We start from the raw sequence: 24,676 nt of genomic DNA on the forward strand, positions 1-24,676 counted from the left end.
ATCTACTTAAACTGAGTTTAAGTATGTACACTTAAACTTAGTTTACATGACCTTCTTAAACTAAGTTTACATGTACATACTTAAACTGAGATTACGTAGAATCATTGAACAATGTTGAACTTTTAAATGTACACTTAAATTCGGTTTACATGACCTACTTAAACTAAGTTTAAGTATGTACACTTAAACTCAGTTTACATGACCTACTGAAACTAAGTTTACATGACCTACTTAAACTGAAAAGGGATTTTAGGGTGTAACCAAGAAAAAAGGAAGAGTCTTTTTGAAAATTAAATTTTATAAAAAGGTAATTTTATCATTTTAGAGTACAACCAGGATTAAACAAGGTGTAATTAGAAAAACTCTACATGATTTGAAAAAGAAATAATTTTTTTTTTTGGTCTTAAGAAAGATATTGTTTTTATTTTACCTAACCCAATTGAATTCAATTCTAATATTAATTTGGATAAAAAAAATTATCTAATCTATTTTAATTTTTTTTTTTAGGGATTTAATCTATTTTAGTTTAAAATTAAATCAAATGTTTTATAAAAATAAAAAAAAATAAAAAAAAACTTATAGACATGGTCAAGTATAATTGTGGACTTGAATATAGTAATTTTATTATGAAATAGGATATGTGTATAACAATTAAATTATCTCTCTTTCCTCTTCTCACACATCAAATGTTCTAGAATGTTTAAAGTCTTTTCACTCTTACTTGCCTATAAAGAAAGATAATTTGATTCATATCTGTTTTATAAATTTTCTTTTTTAATTTTCATTAAATTAATATTTTTTGTTAGATATTTCTCCCTTAGTACAATTTTAAGATCAAATATTTTTTCCTTGATTTCTTCAAAAGTTCCATGTAATTTCTCAATTTTGCCCCTTCCTGAAAATACTCATTTTGAGTTCCGAATAATTTTTCCCTTTTAGTAGCGTTTCAAATTGCAATTGCTCAACATTCCTTTCATTCTCTGAATTGACACATGATTTCCACATGTCTCACTTAAGTCATGTTTTAATCGCAATCGTTCCTTTTAATATGAGAACTACCATTTATTCATATCGTTCCCCAATTTTAGATACACATAAACATACACACTCTTCTAAATGACATACTTGTATTTTTCTGTACTTCATCGTTGAGATATCAATTGAATTGAACGGGAGCGAGGGTTACATTCTGCTCCATATCTTTGTCAAGTAACATGTCATTGTCTCTGTCTTTATTCTCCGCCTAACTAACTCTGAACCTAACCACCTACAAACGACCGAACATTTCCAAACGTTGCCAAAAAGTTAGACCTCCTCCTCATGTCGTGCTATCTCCATGTCCAAAGCAGATGATTGAATCATGTATGTCGAACTAGCTGACTAACCCCAACCGTTTTCATACTTTCATGACAAAAAAAAAAGCCTCATGGAGACACTCAACCATCCAGCATAAACCTCATACTGCACAAATCTACCGCTTATATATAATATGCCCCCTCTCTCTCTCACACTTGATATAGTGAGAATAAATTTTAAATATTTATCGGCCTCCTTTAACAATAAACAATGTTTAAATTGAACCTATACAAAATAAACATTTAAATAAAAGCATTAATTGGACTATAACTTAATAAATTCTATAAAAAAACATTACATATGTCTTGGTACATTGTATTTTTTATATTTGGTTTTATACTTTAGAAGATCAACTTAAACAATGGTTACGAATCTCACAATTCATATTAACTATTTTTTTGACAGAAACAAAACGACATTCATAAATTCAAATTGATAGAATACATCAGATACAATGACATGATCAACATCGCTAATAACGTAAAGGATGAATCTTTGAACAAACTCACAACATCCAAGATACAACGACAAAATGCATACAAATAACATGATACAATCTAAATCACCGTAATACTCATGCTTCCAGATCTGCAACGCGGACGTCCAAATCATAGGTTGAATATGTGATTGACTGAAGCTGATCTTTCAATATAAACCAAACGAACACCGTGACAAGACGCGAAATCAAACAAGCCCACAAGACGATAAACAACACAACATCGCACTCAGACGACGAATCACGAAAAAAACACAAGAAAAAACTTGATGCATGGAAATCACTTATTTGGATTGAACGAAAGGGGAAAAATGCAGATGGGTGATTCTAGGGTTAAAAAAACGACCTAAAACTACCCCTCCTTGATGAGTGAAAAGAAAGAGAACTGAAAGAGAAGTTGGAGTTGCTCTCACGAAAAAATTAGGGTCGTAATTCATATTAACTATTATTCACTAAATTACATGTTAGTGTTGTATGTCAAAATATAAAAGTTATCATTGAGTCATTAGGAGCAATCATGACGACAAAGTTTTTTTTTTTTGTTTGAAACTACATCACCCAATATACAAGTTGGATTTGAATCCTTTCGAACCATTTCTCTCACGTTGTTGGTTATGCCATAATCTAAGCCATTCATTTACCACTCTCTCTCTCTCTCTCTCTCGCCTTTTTTTTTTGTTTATTTTCGAGCCAATCAACCATTAGATTATAAAAGAAGAGGGGACTGCACAAAAAAGGTAGGAGACGATCTAAATTCATACAAAAATGGCTATTATTTCTGTCAAAAATGGCTATTATTCCTACCTTTTTTGTGCAGTCCCCTCTCACGTTGTTGGTTATGCCATAATCTAAGCCATTCATTTACCTCTCTCTCTCTCTCTCTCTCTCTCTCTCTCTCTCTCTCTCTCTCTCTCTCTCTCTCTCTCTCTCTCTCTCTCTCTCTCTCTCTCTCTCTCTCTCTCTCTCTCTCTCTCTCTCTCTCTCTCTCTCTCTCTCTTCTCTCTCTCTCTCTCTCTCTCTCTCTCTCTCTCTCTCTCTCTCTCTCTCTCTCTCTCTCTCTCTCTCTCTCTCTCATTTTTAAAAGATGAAGTCATGAACGAATTGACATAGTGATCACTTTTTACGTAACCCATTATCATGACAAAGACCAGGCCAATCCTAAAGATAATTTATTGATATACTAAACTTTAGAATATGATCCAGCAAACTAACTTAAAAACTTTAAAGAATGGAGAAATAATTTACAACAAGATCAAAGTTGTTTTGTTTTTTTTGTTTTCGCACTGGTCTCCGACTCATCAAAGATGGACGACTAATCCGGCTCGTGTGAGGAGGCATGTGCACTGGCCAAACGTTGTTCTATCTAGGAGTCGTATCCGGTATTTCTCAGATACGTCCTTGAAATGAGCTCTTTGCCACTAAAGCTCAAATAACTTGGTTAGATCAAAATTGTTTTTTAAACGATTCATGAACTATTGTTTGTAGTCTTTATCTTACTATATGTCATTATGTTGTTTTCTTCGTCATTAAGGTGGTATTAGTAATTGATTGAGAGTTACTACATTACAACAATACTTGGTCCTTAAGTTAAATAAGAACAAGTAAGAATAATTTTAGCTTTTGTGGTGCATTAAATAATTTTTAACCGCATTAAACATTATATTTTTTTTTAAGGGAACTGCATTAAACATTATTGAAGTTGATTGAAGATGACATTACAAAACCCAAAATAAATACATGCAGACAAAATAAAAGAAGAAAAAGCTTGTACAGGTGGCAATCTCCAAGTGGATGACGTAAGTGGGATCTAACGTGGTGGCATGCATCGTGTATTGACTAATGACAATTAAACTACCTCTTTGACGGTCAGCTCAACCTCAACCAGGTCGGACTTCACTATCTTCACCAAAAGTGGGTCCCACAAGAAAAATACAGCCAAATAATTGATGATACTCGTCGTAATTCACATTTGAATATTTTGCATTAAGCAGAAGAAAGTGATTAAGTGTGCGACGAGTGCGTGCGATGGACGCAACTGCAGGTTCATCGTCGTCGGAGTTGAGCAAATCGGGTAGCAAAGGATCGGAAATAGCCGGTATGTACAAGTATTTCGTTTATCAGAGGAAAGTATGTTTCCATGTACAAGCGCGATCCTCATGAAAACCCTGCCATTGTATGTTCTACTAATTCATTGCCTACTATTTAATTACACTCATTCACTCTAAACTCTAATTACTGCACCTATTAATGTTTTCATTTCTGCTTTACTTCTTAATTGCACTATTTTATCATCAAAACGCTTGTCTGTTTCGGTTATTTTTTTAATTCTAAAGAGTTAGCCACGAAACTCACCATACTAGAACAGGAGATTTGCGAGTTTGAATCTGTGTCTCGCCATATTCAATATCTATGCGATCTTTTACCATATGAGTTGTACTTAGTTATGGAGCGTTTCAGTTAATTTTTTACTTCAAATGTTAATTCCTAATTACTATATTAACTGAATATACATGCTTGTCTGTTTCAATCATGTTATCTTTTCAAAATTGCATAGTTTATTTATTTATTTTTTCAAATGTGGCTTGTAAATTTGTAGTAATTGTAAATCCCTCTTTAGTTAACTGTTTTTGTTTTTTTTTTCTTCTAAATATCTTTACTTTTTCTAGTCAAAAATTAAAGTATCTCTTTAGTTTTTTTTTTTTTTTTTAATACCAGTGGAATGCTTATTGTTAAAAAATTTCTCTTTGCAGAAACCAATCAGGAAGGGAATTGTAGGCCCCACACTAATGGTGGAGGAGCTAGGTCGCAGAAAGGTCAACGACGGGGTAAAATTCTTGCAAACTTATCTCATTGTGTTTACTAAATTAAACTGATTGTATGTTGGTTTTAATGGAAATGGAATATTCTGTTTGAGGTTAAACTCTAACAATATCTGTTGATTTGAATTTTGAGTGTACTTGTTTCATTTAACTTCTGAATTTGATGGAAGCTAAGTATATTTTTTTTTTGTATTCTTCCCCAGGATCTTTACGTTTTACGGTTTTACAATCGATTAGATGAGGCCAGAAAGGGAGAAGTAAGTTATAGTTATGAATTCCTTAGTCTAATAAACTTTTTATAGTGATTGAAAGTTCATTGCCATGCAGCATGTTTTTTAACGGCTAATACAGCTTATGAAGAATTCAAGATTGATCAACTTGTCACTTCTTACACTCTACTAAATATAAAACAGAAGCATAAGGTTCTATTGTAAAATTTGCTGCTATGTGTTGATAATCATTTTAAAAAAGCACAATCAACTTTTGTTAAGAAAAAACCCCGCACCCTTCTAAAGCACTATGTGCACAATACAATTTTTAACTAAGAGTGGTTTACATTACTTTAATCCCATTGCATTTTTCAGGTTAAATGCTAATTTTTTAATTCGTTAACATCTCAGCACACACTAAGTGCAAAAACCACAATGAGTGTCTCATCTTGTAGACTGAGAATTGAGATCCATCTATGCGAACTTTACCCAAAGTTGCAGGATTTGGAACTCATTGAAAACACCCTGTGGCAAGGCCAAGTCAATGCTTGTGTGAGGGTTTCTTACCTCAGGGTCTTGCTATAAAGATGCGTCAAATTCCACAGCACAATATCAAATTAATGGGCAGTTCCAAAGCAAGAAATGTCGATAAAATTAGTTCTTGTGAAGAAACAATAGCCGCCCAAGAGTGTTTCCTTAAGTCAATTTAAGTCCAACATACAACTTTGCTGAACAACCACTCCAAGTTGTTATTTTCCTTCCTAGTAAAAAAAACTTACAACTAGTGTTCCGTACTTTGAACAATCCTTTGATGCTATCATAGGGATTAAAACCGATAACATAGACTTCCCCTCAAATTTATTACCACACTTGTTGCGAGGAGTGCCATCAAGATGATTAACTAGGTTCCTGGATTTGAAATTTATAATATAAAACTTGCCCTTGAATTTTCCAGTTTAAAGGTTTGATACAGTTTCTCGACTCAACAACCGTACTAGCACGCAAATGTATCTGCATCTTTGTGTCTGTATTGGCATCTAATTTTAGAATTTAATGAACCCCCAATGCCATGGGTGTTATTGTTCTTTCCATCTTTTTCAGCATAGAATTAATCATTTTTCTTGTTCATTTTCATCAAGATTGCTTGTGCTACAGCTGGGGAAGCCCGGGGATGGATGGAAGCATTTGATCATGCCAAGCAACAGGTATGAGAAAATAACTAGAGGAAGGCAGGCTTATGCTGCACTTGTTACACCCTTAGCCTGATTGAGATTGGAAGTCTATTTCTGGGGGAAGGGGGTTTGATTTGGAGTTCCCATTACAAAATTTTCTATAGCTTTTCCATAGGTTGAAAAAATTGTCGTGTCATGAATGAAACTATAAGGTATTTACTCTAATCTACGTACAATTTTATTTACCGGATATATGTTCTTTGCAGGCCGAGTATGAATTGTCAAGTGGTGGTAGTGCCAGAGACAGACTAAACATGGAGGCCGAGTATGCTTTATTTCCCCAAACTTAAATGCAGTCATCCTCATATCTGATATAATAGCATTAGTTAAATGGTCTTATTAACAATGTGGATTGGTAAATGATTAATAATGGTTTTTATATTTTCAAAAAAATAAATAATGGTTTTTATATCATACATGTTAGCAGGGAATTGCAATGCTTTTGGCACCTTCTATTGTCTTTCCATTTCTTCTTTCTTTCCTCCTTTTTATACTTGTAAAGTACAAGATCAGTGATAGTTTTAAGGAATATTGCTTACAATTAAATATTTTTGTTCAAGTTAATATATTTATGACTTTTGAGTTATGCTTAACAAAAGACCTGGATAGTTGTTGTTGGACTCATTATTAGGTGTTCTGCCTTTTAGGTTGTCCTTTTAATAGATGATTTATCATAAATTGACATATCATCGCTCTTTATGTTTTGGAAGGATCAATCTTGAAGGACATCGGCCTAGAGTGAGGCGGTATGCCCATGGACTAAGGAAGCTAATAAAAATTGGCCAAGGTAAAAATATGGTTTGATCAATGATATTCATCATGGACTGCTTTTGTTGCATTAGCATGCTGAGTTGTTTTTATAATTTGTACATTGGATAACATATTCCGCTGCACATCTTAGCCAATGTGGTTCTGAAATTATGTAGTGTGGTTGTGAAAGTGTGTGGTTCTGATTCTGTGTTATTTATATTTATGGAAGGAATCACAAGTTTCTTTTCTGATTGTGCTATATTCTGGGGTTGCTGCATTAATTTTTTACTCTTGTATGTGCTTCTCTTAACTTACTCTTGTTCTATCTTTTTGAAAGGCCCGGAGACATTGTTACGGCAATCATCAAAGTTGGCTGGTAGGCCAGACAGGTTTGAAGGGGATAGTGGAGACACAGTTGAAGCACATCAATGGAAATGTGTTCATACTATGGCTGGTATTTTTCTTGTCATAAACATACACTATTTTGTAGCCTATTACTAGACAGTGGTGGTTTCTTGCTCTAATACCCCTTTTTTCTTTTTAGTGATCTCTTAATGTTGATAAAATATTTTAATATAAGGGTCTATATAAACTGTTATAAAGGCTCTTGTTTTTGTAAGAATGTAGATATGTAATTACAAAGGCCCTTGTTTTTGTTAGAATGTAAATATGTAATTAAATACCTTTAATTTTTCACGATTATTTCAACTGCTGGGTCTGAATAGAGGATGATGTGAAGGCCAGTACTCTAAACTAATAATAGGACTCTAGGGGTAATCAATCAGTTCAAGGGGAATTTTTTGGAGGGTCCTTTCCCACCTCTTTTGCTCTCTTACTTTATTCTCCCATTAAAAAAAATCCATTTATCTGGAAAGAGAAAGAAAAAAAAAGTAAAAAAACCCTACAAAGGAAGAAAATCATTATTTATTTGGGATATGGAAGCATGAGTAGTTGTGTATGGTTTGTCTTTTTGCTGCACGATTTGGTTGTTAGACTCTTTTAACACACACACTAATGGTTTTGCTTATGATTTTTCCTACCTGTAGCTCTTGTTCATATTAGTTTTGATAGAAAAAAAAAAAAATAGTTGGATATGTCCTTACCCTTCCAGATGCATTTTGTTTGTGGTTTCAGGAATTAGAATTTTCGAGGATGTTTCTGATCACAAGGTATGTATAAAAATTTACTTATTTGGGCGGGGGAGGCTCCTGGGTGATACATATCATTAAACATATCTTGAAAATTAGCAAGCTTTCCACTCATGTCTGTCATTCTAACAGGAGATGTAAGAGTTAATGTTTGTCTTGTTGCTGATTATTTTATTACCCACAACTTGTTTTACTCTGTCGATATTTTGTTTGTGAAACCTGAACAGCATAAATTGCTTAACAAAGATTTATTCTGGTGCATCAGTGTATGTATCCACAACAATCATTCATAGTTATAACATAGATGACTAATCGTGTGGTCAGCTATTCCCCTTCAGATAGTAATTTCTACTGTAGTTGGTTTTAGAAACTTTTGCATTCCTTCTTGTTGCTAATGAAGTCCTTTCTGATTAAACTTGATTTTTATTTTTGGCTATTCTGAAATTCCCTCAATCCATTTTTGCGTCTCCTGAAAGGTTAACTCTAAAATTGTTTTCCTTTTATCCTACTATGAACTTGTGGAATTGTGTTGACCATTGAAAATTTTCAAAAAGCGGTATTTGTTCATAGTTATACTGTAAAAGTACACCTTTGTGTATATTGTTGTCCTTTAAGTGGAGAATGAAGTGGCTTTTATTTTTCCACAATGTTAATAGGAGAGTATCGTGTAAATGCCTTGATATGTTTCTGTCACATTTAAAGCAATAAAGATTAGTGGTTTGATTCATTATGATATAACTAATTTCTGCCGTGTTACTTTTTTGTTCTTTGCAGAATGGTAAGGGTGTCCTTGCAAAGTCTGTCGGTGTTATTGATGCAACTGCAGATACTGTTTTTGAAGTACTTCTCAGCACTGAACGACAGAAAAGATATGAGTACGTAACCTCTAAAAATTTCTTGAGAATTTTCGGTAATTTATTGGGAAAATTATGGTCTGCTTGGTTTGGAAAAAATGTTTACTGTTTCCATTTCTCATTTTCACTAATAATTACCAAAATTGTCGTTTTGTTTTACTTTTTCCAATTTTCATAGATTTGTTTTCACCATTTCCTATACAATATTTGAAAATAGGAAAAAACTGAAAACAAGATTTGTTTTTACCATTTCCTATACAATATTTGAAAACAGGAAAAAACTGAAAACAAAATTTGTTTTTACAATTTTCACTGAATACATACAATACAAACAGAGAACTAGATGAGCTTTTAATCTCTTCAAAATTTGTATTTTTTGCAGGTGGGATATGTTAGTTTGTGACTTAGAGCTTGTAGATTCTTATGATGGACACTATGATGTTGTTTACGGGACATATGATCCTAAGTATCTATCCCGGTAATCAATTGATGTTAACCTTCTCAAATTTCACAAATCATAACATAATTGCGACTGGATTTCTTTGATAGGATGTTCTGTTCTGTAACATTTAAAATTTCTATCATTTCTCATCTGTATATACAAAACATTGATTTTTCATTGATGGAAATTTGCATAGAGTAGCTAAGGCTAATTTGATTTTTCCTATTAGCTTTGACATCTGTTCTGTAGAATTCTTCATATTGGCCTTCTGCTTACTTATTGGCTGTGTATTTGAGTTTTAGGTTCGGTCTTTGCTATAGTTGTGATGAAATTTTGGTTACAAAATAGCTACTATTTTCTCACTTCTTTGTCTTCCCTCCTATTGTGTTATTAATTTGTTTTTGCATCTTTTACTTTTTTGAATATTATTCATGAATTACCTTTTAAACTTAACCCAGGTGGCATCCAAAGCAGGATTTTGTCTTCTCTCGTCAATGGTTTCGTGGACAAGACGGAGCATACAGTAAGAATATGCTCATTTACTTTCTTTGCTCGTATGTCCTTCATTTTCCTGTTGAATTTTCAAGAAACCGAGACTCTTACATAATACTTGTTGAGAAAGAATAAAATGAGAACATCAAAGCTGTGTTTGTTTGTATTAAACCATAATAAAAATAGATAATGAGAACATCAAAGATTTTATATTCCAATTGATCATTTGAACTGACAAAGCTATTTACGATGTCGGTATATAAAATCTTCTCTCTAATGAAATGATGAACTATCTCAATGTGTTCAGTCCTCTACCAAAATATTGGAATTGACACAATATGCAGTGCAACTTGGTTATCACAAATGTGTCACCTATGAAACCTCCCCAACTCTAAGCTTTCTGTTAAGATATCTGAGTGCGAGGGGTGTGTTGAGACCCCATATCGTGGGATGGGATTGGGGGGAGGGGAAGGGGTTGCAGCGTGGACCAATTGGCTGTTGGTTGGAAACTGTGGGGATCGAAGATGTCTAAGGTATATAGCAGCTGCGAGATGAAGGGAATATTATTGGAGACATGTCAAAAAGAGAAGCACATTCGAAAAGGATGTGGAGATAGGAAACAAGAGAAGAAACAGATTTTTATTTTTAAAAAAAATCTCCAAAGGAGTGGCCCACTGGGTATTAACGAATTAGGGTTTCTTATCAGGTTCTGATAATAGGATGATGAAATGGAAAATGAGAGAGCATATGAGTGAAGCCGCGTGTATGTATGTATGTGTCTGTGATTCATTGTATACGATAAATCATAATAAAAGGATGACTAACGTTACCTTATTTACTATATTTATATGATATTGTACATCCACCTATTTCTATTATTTACAAAAATACTCATCAAACTGCAATAGTACTAAAAAGTGAATTTCATGTATCATGCGTGCAATGTACCCATGTTGCAAACATGTCATCGGTTTTTAAGTACAAAAGTCTGGTATTGCTATGGCGGCTGTTGAAACATTTATGTATGAGTCTTTACCAATTTACTAGTGATTATTGGGTATGTGTTCAATTTTTACTGAAGTACTCTGTATTTTATTCATGCAGCAATCTTGCAATTTCCAGCTATACATAAGAAAAAGCCTCAAAGATCTGGTTATCGACGTGCAAAAATTAATCGTAAGATGACACTTTTTGGTTGAATAGTTTGGTTGTTTGCTTATGGTAGAAAATGTCTCTTGACCTTTTTTAGTCTAAGAACTATCTAGAAACTGATTAGAAGAAAGAAAATATAACCACTGACGTCTGTATTTTGGGCATTGATCATTGACTAATTTTATCTTTGCATGTTTTGTATTCTGGCTGTAGCATCTACATGGGAGATCAGAAATTTGAACGCACCTATGGGATCAAATAGCCCAAAATGTCTAGTGACCCACACTTTGGAGATACATTCTGAATCCTGGAATCGATGGAAGAACAAACGGTGCTCAAAATTTGAGAGCAGCATTCCTTACACATTACTGTGCCTAGTGGCAGGTTAAGTATTTGAGCTTTCACTTTTCATCTTACATCTCTCTGAAGTGTCTAGTGCTTGCAATTCTGGTTATCAAAAAAGTATGTGGCCCAAACTAATTGCTTGTAGTGTGTTTGGGTGAGTGTTTGCTAAAAGTAATAATGAATGAATTTGATTTTGTAAAATTGAGTTTGAAGTGAAGTAATTTATGTTTCGATGTTTACAGTCGTCCTGAGTAAAAACGAGCTACCATTTGAGTGAATTTGCGTGTTTCAAATTAAACAACGCAGAATATTACATATACAATAATACTCCCTCCGGTCCTATTTATAAGAAAAATTTGACTTTTTAGATTCATTGAGTAATTGATGTATTTTGTCTAGAATATAGACCAAATACATCATTTATGCAATGAATCAAAAAAGTCAAATGTTTCTTATAAATAGGACAGGAGGGAGTAAATACAAGGATTTAAAATCCCTGATTAATGTTGAACAATTTGTATGTGACTACTATTAAAGAGGCATTAAATAGATGATGTGAAATAATGGTTCAGGTCTAAAGGAATACATCGCAGCCAATCCAGCTCTCCACCAAGAAAATGCCACCACGATAGTTCACTCCAAAATATCTGATGCTTCCATTTCCAGTTCTGAATATGAGGATGAAGTACAAGATGAGTTTTATGATGCAATCGCTGCTGAATCATCGTCATCGGATGAAGAAAGTGGCGATGATGAGAAGCATGATCAAAAGGTTTGGTCAATTCTGCTTATCAACTATAGAAGTTTACAATAGAAAATAATGTTGTCTGTGTGTGACTGATCTGAAATGAAGAAAAGGTATTTGTTTAGTTAAGTTCTATAGTTTAATATCCTATCCAATTTATCAGGAGTCAAGAGTCAAACTAAAGAATGTTTCATGGGCAATTGCAACCTTAGCTTTGAAGCGGACTGCAGGTCAGCTTTTCCTTTGTTTGCTTGGTATTTGCTAGGGTTCAAGGACCAAAGCTATTGTAACTTTCTATACATAGTTGGTTCTATGTAGTTAGACTATCCAATGAACATATTTGCTTTTTCCGAATGAACTTTGATGATGTGTCAAACACACTTAAAAATACCTTTAGAAGGTCAAGGAAAACCGATCGGCTACCAAAAACCCAACCAATTATGAACATATCTGTTTCTGATTTAGGAAAAATAAAAGCAGACCAAATATTGATATCTATGTAATACCATGTTTTGAAATAGTTGTTATTTAGGGAGAGATACCATGAAAACAAAGGATAGTTAAGGTGGACAAAACACAATCTTTTTACCAATTACTCATATCCATGCTCATGATTAAGCTTGTTCATACCTATATTTTTTCAAATACTAGAACAACATAAAGATAAAAACACATTTTATGACTACACTTTGGGTGCACAGTAACATAATAATATATTATATTTGTTATATGAGTGAGACTGAGATATGTTAATGTTAATCTGTTACAAATGATTCCACCTAAGCTGTTCATATAGAACTGTTCTAGCTGTACCTTCCAAAATAACTGTATGTAACATAACTGCTGTAACTAACTGAACAAATCTCAGTTAGTTGCAGCTCTAGAAAATTCTAGAACAATCAGCAATTGCATACAGTAAGTTTTTCAGTAAACAATACTCTTATACTTTGATTTGATGTACTTTCTTTTGCACTTATGTTCCTTTTTTCTTTCTGATCTTGTTATCTAAGGATTCTTAATCTTCAGTTTAGAGCTCTGTCAAGTATCTCGAATGACTGCACTCTCACCTTTTATACAAATATTATGAAGTTATACTTTTTAGACCATGTAGTCTAGAGTCTGGTCCTTTTTACCCCCATTCTTCTTAACAGAAGTTAAGTTTCCATTTCAACTTAAAAATAAATATTAGAGAAGGCATTGTGAAATTTTTTGAAATGCATTTTAAAAATAAATTTAATAATTTTAAAAATCCTAAATATTTTCATTGTTTTCAGAAATGCATTCTCTCTAGTTAGCTTCCATCTTCTCTCTATCACAATTAAAGAGGAAAGTCCATATCCATCATTCCAGCCACCCACCTATAAAGTGAAAATTGAAAATGTTGTTAGAAAGTAAGTGGACCTTAAATTTCAGCACAAGGTAGGTTAGACTTGTACATTATCCATGTCTCTTGGCCAAGGGGCTATTCTGTCAGAAGTGTTGTTAAATATTAAATTATCCACGTGTTTCACCTTGCAACTTAAGCTTTTGGGATAGTTGGTTTATGATGATACCTTTGATCAATCCACCTAAATAGTGAAAATAATTAAAGCATTCTATCATTTGTAAGTAACTGGTTAGAGTTTCATGCTGCTACTTAATTTCACGATTTCATTCAGTATTTAAGTCTTATATGCCTGGTCGTTGCAAGCAGCTCCTGATCTAAGCGAAGAATTGGATCCTCGGGTCACTCCTATCACAATCCATCCAAACGACATACATGGTTCTTTGCGCAAAGGAATGGATGACAATGACACAAATTGTTGGACTTCTCCTAGTGGAAAAGGATTTATGATTAGAGGAAAGAACTATCTTAAAGATAATTCTAAGGTGAGTTAACCCTTTAAGTTATTCAGCTATAGGGAAAAGGACAACAAAACTTTTTAAAAAAAGGGATGATAAGCAATGTTTTAATAGTCTGCATGTGCTTCAATCTCCTTCAAATTTACCCTTAACTATATTCTTTGTAATGTACGGTTATTAGGTTCATTGGTCATTTAAACTCTTCCCTTTATCTTGCAAATTCATATATCAATCTCTCTTAATTTTAGAACTACATTTTTTTAAACTAAGATCTTTATCTACTTTTGAATAGTTTTTGTCCATATGTTGCTTTCTTTTGTCCTGGTTGAATATTTGTTACATTCTTGCAATTTACTTTCCGTTGTCATTTACAAAAATTGTCATGCAGGTAGTTGGCGGAGATCCTCTTCTTAAGCTCATAGCAGTAGATTGGTTTACAGTCAACAAATCTGTAGATAGAATTGCCCTGCATCCTAGGTGTTTGGTTCAGGTAACATTAAATTTTCAAAATTTTACATCTTTAATATTTAAGCATACAATTGTAAAGTATAGTTGGGGAAAGCTGCTCGGTTTGCCTCAGAAATATTATTAAGTGATTTTGCTAAGCCATCGATTAACCCAAGGATTGAAGTTCTCATGTTCCTACTGCTGCATAAATAATAATTTAATGTAAAAATTGGTGTGTTTATTCTAGCCTTCATTAAGTCCTTATTCCAAGAAATAGTTTCACTGTTTTTAGCAATTACATGGCATATCATATATTTCCTGTGTGGTTGTGCTTCTTTGATATCCATGGCTTGACACTTAAACAAAATACATGGAGCTGGACATTCTCGTTGTGCCTAAAGGTGTTAGATTTTTTACCGTCGAAGAATATTAGAATATCCTTCAATTTATTATTGGTATCAGTTTTATTTTATTTTAGTACAGATTATTTTATTTGAGGAGTTGACAGTGTACCTTCTCCTGTAAAAGGAGTACTCTTTTACTGAAATAACACAATTCCCAGTTCCTGCATTAGTCTCAATATTTACTGTTTGTGACTCACATTCCAGCTCAAGGCAAGCTTCCAGATATGCAGACCTGGGCCCTCTTCAAACTCATATTTTTGTGATATTCAAGACAAACTCAGGGTTCTTCCTAGTTCTCAGTAGGAAACACCCTGAGTTTGTAGAGCGAAGATAGAGTACTTAGTTCTGTATGAGCAATTATCATGGTATATTGTGCTGTGTTAGGAAATCAGTGCACACCATTAAATTTACCCACAGAAGGATCTTACAAGTGAACATGCATAAGCACACTGCAAAGATAATAATGGAGAACACAAAAAATCATGTGATTCGGAACCTCTTACCTGCATTCATGGAAACGTTCCAACAAAATGTATTCATTATCTCAAATAAGGTTATAAGGATTGTAACTCACCTAAATCTCGAGTACCCCACTCCTGAGCTACAGGGAATGATAAACACGCATCTCACACTACAAGTGATCGCTCACATAATCCTCCTCTCGTGTACATGTTTGGGGATATTTCAACTCTTGAAAGTCCTCTTATTGTAGGAGATGAACGTGACTCCCTTTCGTGAATGTAACTTAGTAGATATTAATCGTCTCATTTCTCCAAGTAACATCTTTTTAAGATGGTAGAGTTTTTCAAGAGTCAGAGAAACATTCGGCCATCTCTTAGAACATACCTCTTAAATTTCTACTCACTTGCATTTATATGGAAATTTGAATTGATTTCCCAACATACTGTTATATTTTTGTATTCCTTGTAGCTCATAGCTTTGCATCTATTTCCCAAGAGTGTTAAGTTCGTTAAGTATTAGTTGAATAGCTTTCAATAGCAGTTATTCAGTTAGTTGGTATAGATCTCTGGATTGTTCTGTCAGTGCCTTGCGCATTTTTATCAAAATCTAGGCTTGATGTTAAGCTTTCTAATTCAAAGAATCAGAATATCAAATTTCAGAAATCGGATCTTCAAAGATATCTCTTTTGATCTCTCTAAATTCTCTTAACCCTTAGATTTCTTCAATCATGGAAAATCTTCTACTTTTCACCTTCTACGTCCTTTTTTTTTGTTGCATTTTTCACAAAGCTGTATTAGAGGATAGCTTCAACTAACCTTCAGTTAGTTTTTTTTTTTAAGGAAACTAACCTTCAGTTAGTTGAAATGCCTCATATTAAGCTTAAATCCCACTGTACACCAACTCTACGCTATGTTTTCCCTTGTAACTAATCCCTACAACCTAGGAACCATCCCCTAGAACCTAGGGATAGGGACAAACTAACTGAAAGTTATTTAGGTCAGCAAGTGATGTGATGATCTATAAATAGACCCTAACTGTTGTAAGTAATCAATTGAGTTTTGAGAAATACAAAAACAACACACAGATTCACTTTGAATCTCTCTCAACTCTCTCGCAGAATCTTTGAGATTCTTGGATTCTTAACTTGGTATCAGTAGAATCTCCCTTTGTTTTGGAGGCCTCTGGTCAAATGGAGCTTCCTACGCCGCTTCTGCGTGTTGACTCGTCTTCTCCGGCGAGCAAACACTCGTTCTCAGTTGTATCTTTTCTGCAAATGCCTAAATAATGTTGTTTTATTTCTCTTTAAGCCTTTTAATACAGTGCATGCTAAAAATTTGTGAGGCTGGGATTGTTTGTGTATTTCATCTTGATTTCCGAAACCATAAACTGGAGATTTTGAGATTGTTAATTTTTATATTATTGCACTGTCTAATCTTTTCCATCTGAATTTCAGTCAGAAGTAGGCAAAAAGCTTCCATTTATCCTTGTCGTTAATCTGCAGGTATGGATGTCATTATTGTTGTTGTTGACACACACACTTACACATCATTGCAAAAGGTTGTTAAATATGTAAGACTTTTGAGTTGAAAAAACTATTCTTCTTAGGTCCTTGATTATATAGTTTTTTGAAATGGTATCAAAGCATAGTTAACCGATCTTACATATTGCATCCAATCCGACTTTTCATGTACGGACAAAATACATAGAGATTGATTTTCTTTCTTAGATCCTTGATTATCAAAGAGTCTCATTGTGATAATTAGGAAATCTTACTTATTGCATCCAATCCAACTTTTCATCTACTGACAAAACACATAGAGATTGATTGTCATTTTTTTTTTGGGAGGGTGTAAAAGTTTGTTCGGAAGATTGTTAGTATTGGAATAAGTCCCAGTTTTTATCCCTTATTTTCTCCCTCTGTAATCTCCCAAAATGGAGTAGATTGGTTGGTATTTCATAACCAACTCGGCCTTTATATTCTAGCATTGTATGACTCCATAGGAATAAGAGCAAGTATGATTTCCTCTCTGAAAATTACAGTTTATGTGTATAAACCAGGGCGAAATTTTCTAATGTTTTTTCTCTTCATATATTCAATTATCAGGTTCCTGCTAAACCAAACTACAGTTTGGTTCTATACTATGCAGCTGATAGACCGATAAATAAAAAATCTCTGTTGGCTAAGTTTGTTGATGGAAGTGATGTATTCCGGGACTCAAGATTCAAACTTATTCCAAGTATAGTTGAGGTATGTGATTCTCGATGAAAAGTTATATATGTGCCCTGTTTGATGCCTTATGGCTTTGAGTAGCTAATATTTTTCATTGGATATAGGGATATTGGATGGTTAAGAGAGCAGTTGGAACCAAAGCTTGCCTGTTAGGGAAAGCTGTAACTTGTAAATATTTCAGACAAGATAACTTTTTGGAGGTAATATTACCTAGGCCTTTCTTCTCTGTTGTACTTTGGCTGGAGTAGATGTGAGAAAATGATAGAAAGAGAAATAAAACTGAAGAGAGAACTTGAGAATCTCATATTGGTTATTCTGAAGACTTAGATTTATAAATTGTTACACTTACTAGGAGTAAGACTAGTACACAATGAGCAATACTATGAACATTGATCAATGAAGGATCACCTTTACAAAGAGTGAACTCAAGTTGCAACAATACATAACATCTTACATACCAAGTCTGAGGTTTTGTTATGACCATATAGGGACCGTGTATTATAGAATAGATTGGGATTGCTGGTATAAAATTGTTAGGTATCCGGTGGTATTGATAGGGTGACTGCTGATGCAGTCAGTTATTTTAATATATAGTCAGTTATTTTAATATATAGTTATTTAGGAGCAGTTAGCATTTTGTGTAATATGCAGTATTTGTGTTGATTAGGAGCAGTTAGGCAGTTTATGTAGTAATTTGTATTGATTAGGAGCGGTTACAGGCAGTTTATGCTCTTAGTTGTATAAATAAAGCCATTTGACCACAACAGTAGGGGAGGATTTCAGAATTATTCAATTAGGAACCTTATTGGTTTTGGGCAGAGAGAGAGAGTGATGTCTCTTCTCTGAGGAGCTTTTGCTCTGGGATTACAGAGGGATAATCTTCTGTAATATTTTCTATTCAATCTATAATACTATTTATTCTGTTTCTCTTTAATTCGGGTTCCTATCAAATAGATAAATATCAGCTTAATTTTAGGTATCTTGTGTAAATTGCATGCTCCATGCTGTTGCTTATAAAAAATTTGGCATTCATTTTGTTTTCTTAATTTGAATTTTGCTACTCGTTGGAAATTCCCAATTCAACTTTGTTGAAATTGTGTGCAATAACATGCCAGTTGTTTGTTGAACCGAGCTTTAGTTTGCATGTAATTTATGGTGCAATAAATTACATTTTCATATGTCAAAAATTACACTTTCAAGGTAATATTTTGTATTATGCAGATTGACGTGGATATTGGATCATCCTCTGTAGCTAGGGGTGTCATTGGCCTTGTACTAGGATATGTTACAAGCCTAGTCGTTGACCTTGCCATTTTGATAGAGGTTTGTGTCTTTCTGCCTCTGGTTATCATTTTTGTGGATTTAAAGAAATTCTCGGCTTCCCTCTCTGACGGAATACGCAATTAAAGAAATTCTAGTTCTTACAGTCCTGTATCTAGCCTAAACAAAAATAAGCAGACAACACAACTTTTGAATTTGTTGTACATCCTTTCATTATAGCAATAGCATGCAAAAGGATTGCAGCTTTTATATCCTCGGCTTCTCGGTGCATGTCGTTTCATGCATCAACTGTGTTTACATCTATTGCATTTTAGAGATATGCATCAACCGTATTTCATATATTTCAGATATGGACTGATGTATTTGCAGGCAAAAGAAGAGGCGGAGCTACCAGAATACATTCTTGGAACTGTCCGATTAAACCGTTTGAAACTTGAATCCGCCATACCATTGGAGGTTTAAGGTGTTCTGCCAGAAATATTAAATCACCCATTCCTTTTCATTATTATGACTCAAACTTACACTAGGGACTCAATTAAGAAATAACAATCTGAGTGAATTTTTGTACAGATACTTCGGTGTCTGTTTTTTATTTTATTTTTATTTCTCCCATGTCTCTCATTCATGTTTGTTCCTCTGTTGTTCAGTTTAATAGTTGTGGTAAGGTTTCGCAGGTCTTTATTTTATCTCTTCTGGACGGAATGAAAATTAGTTTTTTTTTATTATAAAAAAATAAAATAAAATTAAGAAAAGGTTAAAATTGGAAGAAAGTATAAAAAGTTATAAGCTCAAAAGCTACTTGGATTAGCTTATTAAAAAACGCTATAAACTAATAAGAAAAGTTTTTTACCAAACACATCACATTCTATCAAAACAATCTTATAAGCTAGTCCAACAAGCTATACACTAGCTTATTTGTGTTACCAGACACAGCCTTAGTGTATGAGGTTTTAAATCTAGAGAACGTGTTTTATGGTTTTTTTTATTTTATTTATTTACATAGTTGACACTTGAAGGTTTCTTTTATTTGAGGGAGACACTTGAAGGTTTTTTTTATTTGAGGGAGGCACTTGAAGGTTTTTAATTACTACGTTTTTTTAGTCTATATATTTTTATCTCATTCTTTATTTTATTTAGTATTTTGTTCTCTATATTTGTAGTTCCAACATTTTCCTAAATGTGTGAAAAAATATCTTTCTATTCAGTCGTTTATTTGATATTCAATCTTCATATCAAAATTATATAATTTTTTTGATATTTTTAGCTTCAACATTTTCCGATTATGCGTGAAAATATTTTTATTATGTCATCTATTTGACATTCAGTCTTTATCTCAATTTTTATATTTTTTGGGTATTTTTTTCCAAAAAAAAAAATTATAATTTTTCTTTTTATATAAATTACCAAGTAACTCTTAGCTTTATTTTCAAAGCTCTTATTTAAATTTTTTATTTTAAAGTAGCTTGTAAGACTAGAAAAAAGTTTGGTCAAATAAACTAAACGACTATGATTTAGCGGACTTTATTTTTTGCCTTCTCTTCTGCTTAAAAGAAGAAGGTGGACCAAATACAAATTTAAAAAAGTCGTATTAAAAAATTAGTTTATCATTTACACGTAAAAATTAATTAGAAGGTACTTTTCGTAAAGGATACGTGAGTTACTTTACAAAAATATAGAATTTTTGTTGTTAATGTACCGAGTCTAGTGAAAAATGTTTTTTTTTTTTTTTTTTTTTTTTTCATTTCTAATTATTTACATACATTTCATTCTTTATTTTGCTCCTACCTTGCCAACAACTGAAGTTATTTTTACTACATTTTTTTGACCTTATATCTTTATCTCATTCTATATTTTATTTGGTATTTTGTTATCTATGTTTATAGCTCTAATATTTTCCTATCCTGAGTAAAAAGATTTCTTTTTTCTATTTTATCATTTATTTGATATTCAAAATTTATCTCAAATCCTGTCGTTTTTTGTATACTTTTCATCAAAAAAAGATAAGTGTTTGACGGTTTGACTCGTAGAAAGATGAGTCCAGCTTGGACAACTTTTTTCCACCTTTAGATTAGATCATCTCACTAAATCTTATTATATCCATCCACACCAAATCGGACCCAGATTCTACCTCTCTCTCCAATTCTCTCTTTTAGAAAGGGTCCACGTTAGATTTGATTATGAGATATAATTTAGGCATTTGTCAAAAAGAATTAATTCTTGAAGATTAAATAGATGAGAATTAAAATGCTTTCAAACACTCATTAATTTAGCAATTATGTAGTTGTGTATTTTGTGTTGTCATATCTAGCAATTGTTGTAAGCTTTATCGTGATTTTGGGCTGTATTTTTCACTAGCGTAATAGCTATGGGTAAACTGGGTGAAGCAATAAAACCACCAAAACTTGAGGTTGTGAAGTTGTTGAAGGTGAAAAACACAAGGGGGGGGGGGGGGGGGGGGGGTTGAATTGTGTTTTTTTTTTCTCTCAAAAAAAATACTTCTTCTGATAAAACTTCAGAAGCAGTTTGAGTGTTTATGATGAAATGATCAGAATCAGATTGCAGCGGAAAAGAACAGAGCAGAGAAAAGAAAGACAAAGACACAAGCAGTTATCCTGGTTCCTTCCACAACACGGAAGTAGTCCAGTCCCCCTTGCACTTCCAAGGAGATTTCACTATAATCACAAAGATTACAAATGCTCAATACTTTCTAAGTATGAGACTTCACAAAAATGCTCAAGCACACACGCAAGAGTCTTCCAATGCTCAAGCACTAAGCAAGAGACTTCTAATGCTCAAGCACGCAGGCAAGAGACTTCTGATCAAACAAAAATACAGAGAATTGAGTTTGACTTGAACACTTGATATACAATCAGTGGTGTTCACAATACAATACAATAAAGACTCTGGACTTTGAATTTCTAAGATGTATCAAATCAGTGCAGAAATTCAGTGTGCTTTGTAGAATCAATTTGACAGAGTTTTGGCGCTTTTGAACTTATATATTTCTATCTTCAATCTTCAAGTCTTCACACCTTTATATAGAGGCGTGAAAGAGACGTTGAGATAATCAGCACGTCTAAAGAGTCGTTTGAAATCCTTTGATCATCCACCAGTAATCCTTTGCCTGATTTGGGTGTAGTCCTTTGAAGAATAAGCTTCAAATTCATTCCCATCTTGAAGGTACAAATTATGCAGGCATGGCTGTTGTCTTGTCTTGTAGCGTAGACAGAAAACAGAGTAGTGGAGGTAGTGGTTGTACACTTGTACTTTGTCAACTCTATTAACGAGAGACAAGTGCTCAGTGCTATCCATATATCCGTTGATACCCCCCTTTCAATTCTTCGTTCTTCTTGGATAAGACTGAATTGAGAATCAGCTACTTTGAATCTTCAGTTTGATTAAAGGATCAAACGTAGCTTCTGGTGAAGATATTGCTTCTGATGAAAACCTTTGCTTCTAATGACCTTCTGCTTCTGATGACGTCATCACTTCAGAAGCACTTCAGCTTCAGGAGCAGTTTTCTTCAGATGCTCAGAATTTCTTTTTCTTTCCATTGTTCTTCCAAGACCTATTGAAATAACTTGAGTAGCCTTTGGTCCTGTACACTTGAACAATTATTAGTAATAACCAATTGACAATTTTTAATACCTTGTTATCATCAAAACTCAATAAGGTTCATTGTGAAACACATTTTGTTCCAACAGTTGTTGTGTAGCCTATGTCAATTTATTTTTTCGCTATTCTTATTGTGTTTATTATACAATATTTGACTACATTAAAAAGGAAAATGGAGTGTGTTTTGGTTGACATATGATAGATTTGATGTGGATGGACCATAATAAATTTTGGTGGATAATTTAATGTAAAGATGAAGAAAAATGGTCAAAGTTGGACCCATCTTTTCATGGGTGCAAACTACAAGGACCCCAAAAAAAGTTAAATTTTTATAATAATAATAATAATTACAAAATAACTTTTAACTTATTTTTAAGAGTAGTGATATTTGAACAACTATTTCATACAATTTTTAGTGACAACTTCTTTTTTCTCTCTTTTCATTGGTTATACCACATTTTTTTTATCCCATATATCTTTATCTCATTCTTTATTTTATTTGGTATTTTGTTATTTATGTTTATAACTCCAATATTTTCCCTCTACGAGTGAAAAATATTCTCCTATTCCAGAATTTTATTTGATATTCCGTCTTTATCTCAAATTATTTTTTTGGTATTTTGTTTAACCGAGAAAAAAGTTAAAATTTTTCAACAATTGCCAAACAATTTTGAGTAAATTACACTCTCCTCCCCTCAAAGATGTTTGAATTACATTCGCCTCCCCTCTTATGTTAAAATATATACTCCCCTCCCTTGAAAAGAAAAACTTATACTCTCCTCCCATGTAAGATGTTTGAATTACAACCGTCTCCCTTAATAATTAAATATGCACTACACTTTAATCTATTTTAACTTAAATAAATATTTTTATGATATATAATAATTTTGAACCAACATTTAAGAAAAGTAAATTCATTTCTTTATAATTTAAATATCAATGATAATTAAATTTAAATATTTTGCTATTAATTTTATATTTTAGAGTATAAAATTAACTTTTAAATAACCATACTTTATTGTATTTAGTTATTTTCACATATTTTTATTTTATTTTGGGTTGTTTCATATTTTATATTAGGGTTTAAAACTATATGTTAATGAAATTGTGAATAAAAAATAGCGAAAAATATGTATTCAAATTTTGATTATATTAAAATAGCCCGTAATACTGTTTTTTTTTCTTTCCAAAGTGTGTTAGATTATAATTTTTTGCTAGATTATGAAAAATAAATTTTTTTATTGAGGAATTAAAGTGTAGATTTTAACAAAAAAGGGGGAGGGAAATGTAATTCATGCTTCTCTTAGAGGAGGGGGGTGAAATATTTTCTAATATATTTTGAATAAGAGGGGAGGGGAGGGGAGTGTATATTTTAACTTAAAATGAAAGGGGATTGTAATTTAAGCATCTTTGAGAGGAGAGGAGTGTAATTTACTCAACAATTTTTAGCTTTATTTTCAAAGCTTTTAATTGCATTTATAATTTTTTTTTAGGGATTGTATTTATAATTTTATAGTTAGCTTATACTGCCAGGAATAAATGCTTGGTCAAACAGACCTTGGTCCAAAAACTAGTAGTCTGACCCATTTGTATTCATTTTAACACATTCATATCCAATTAAGTACAAGATAAGATATAATTAAATGCATTTGTAAACCTTTGTATGCTATGCTATAATGTACTTCTTCTGATCCTATTTACAAGAAACAATTGATTTTTGAGGTTCATTGAATAATTTATGTACTTAATCTAGAATATAAATCAGATACATCAATTATTTAATAAAGGAGTGTATCAATTAAATTCGAGTATTATTTTATTTAGGTGTTTAGGTTTCATTATACTTTCACTAAATTCAACAACAAATTTTAATTTCATTTCATAAATGATCAACAGTTAGAGTAATCTCTTGCACTAGTACAATTAACAGACATCTAATCTTTCACGAAAAAGACAAACACGTAAAAGAAAATATATTTTACTGCTAACTCTGATGAGTACACCGCATAGTAGAATTATCCGCGACTGACATGGTAAATGGATGTACAACTTCTACACAAAATTTGATTCTAACATTGCTTCCTCAACCGAACTTTGGACTATTCATATAGGCATAGAACTAGCCCTTTATCTTCACCTTCAACACATTGGAATTTAAATTTGACTAAAAAATTATTATAAACATGGTTTTATCTTGTTTTACAAATAATGCTTATCTCACCCCTCTTCTCCATGAAGTTAAATCTCAACTCTAACTTTCTACATGGACTACCTCGATCTCGTGTTTGACGCAAAGCCAACTAATGACTTGATATATTTTAGTTAGTAAGGATCATTCCTTTCCGTATAAAGAGT

The 24,676-nt window shown here is 32.7% G+C and overlaps 1 protein-coding gene across 1 annotated transcript; it reads left to right on the forward strand.

Moving 5' to 3' along the window:
* Positions 1-3,643: 3,643 nt before the first annotated feature.
* LOC25493972 (protein ENHANCED DISEASE RESISTANCE 2) lies at positions 3,644-19,327 on the forward strand. The gene is made up of 23 exons (XM_013602680.3): positions 3,644-3,648; positions 3,959-4,025; positions 4,603-4,677; positions 4,875-4,928; positions 6,020-6,085; positions 6,319-6,377; positions 6,823-6,899; positions 7,200-7,316; positions 7,997-8,031; positions 8,785-8,885; positions 9,247-9,342; positions 9,765-9,829; positions 10,903-10,974; positions 11,164-11,334; positions 11,868-12,067; positions 12,204-12,270; positions 13,734-13,909; positions 14,271-14,372; positions 16,649-16,696; positions 17,300-17,443; positions 17,530-17,625; positions 18,647-18,748; positions 19,076-19,327. Exons 1-23 carry the CDS (start codon positions 3,644-3,646, stop codon positions 19,166-19,168), a joined length of 2,088 nt encoding a protein of 695 aa, XP_013458134.2. The 3' UTR covers positions 19,169-19,327.
* The last annotated feature ends 5,349 nt before the right edge of the window (positions 19,328-24,676 follow it).

The sequence above is a fragment of the Medicago truncatula genome, chromosome 4, assembly GCF_003473485.1.
Source record: "Medicago truncatula cultivar Jemalong A17 chromosome 4, MtrunA17r5.0-ANR, whole genome shotgun sequence".
Classification (NCBI taxonomy): Eukaryota; Viridiplantae; Streptophyta; class Magnoliopsida; order Fabales; family Fabaceae; genus Medicago; species Medicago truncatula.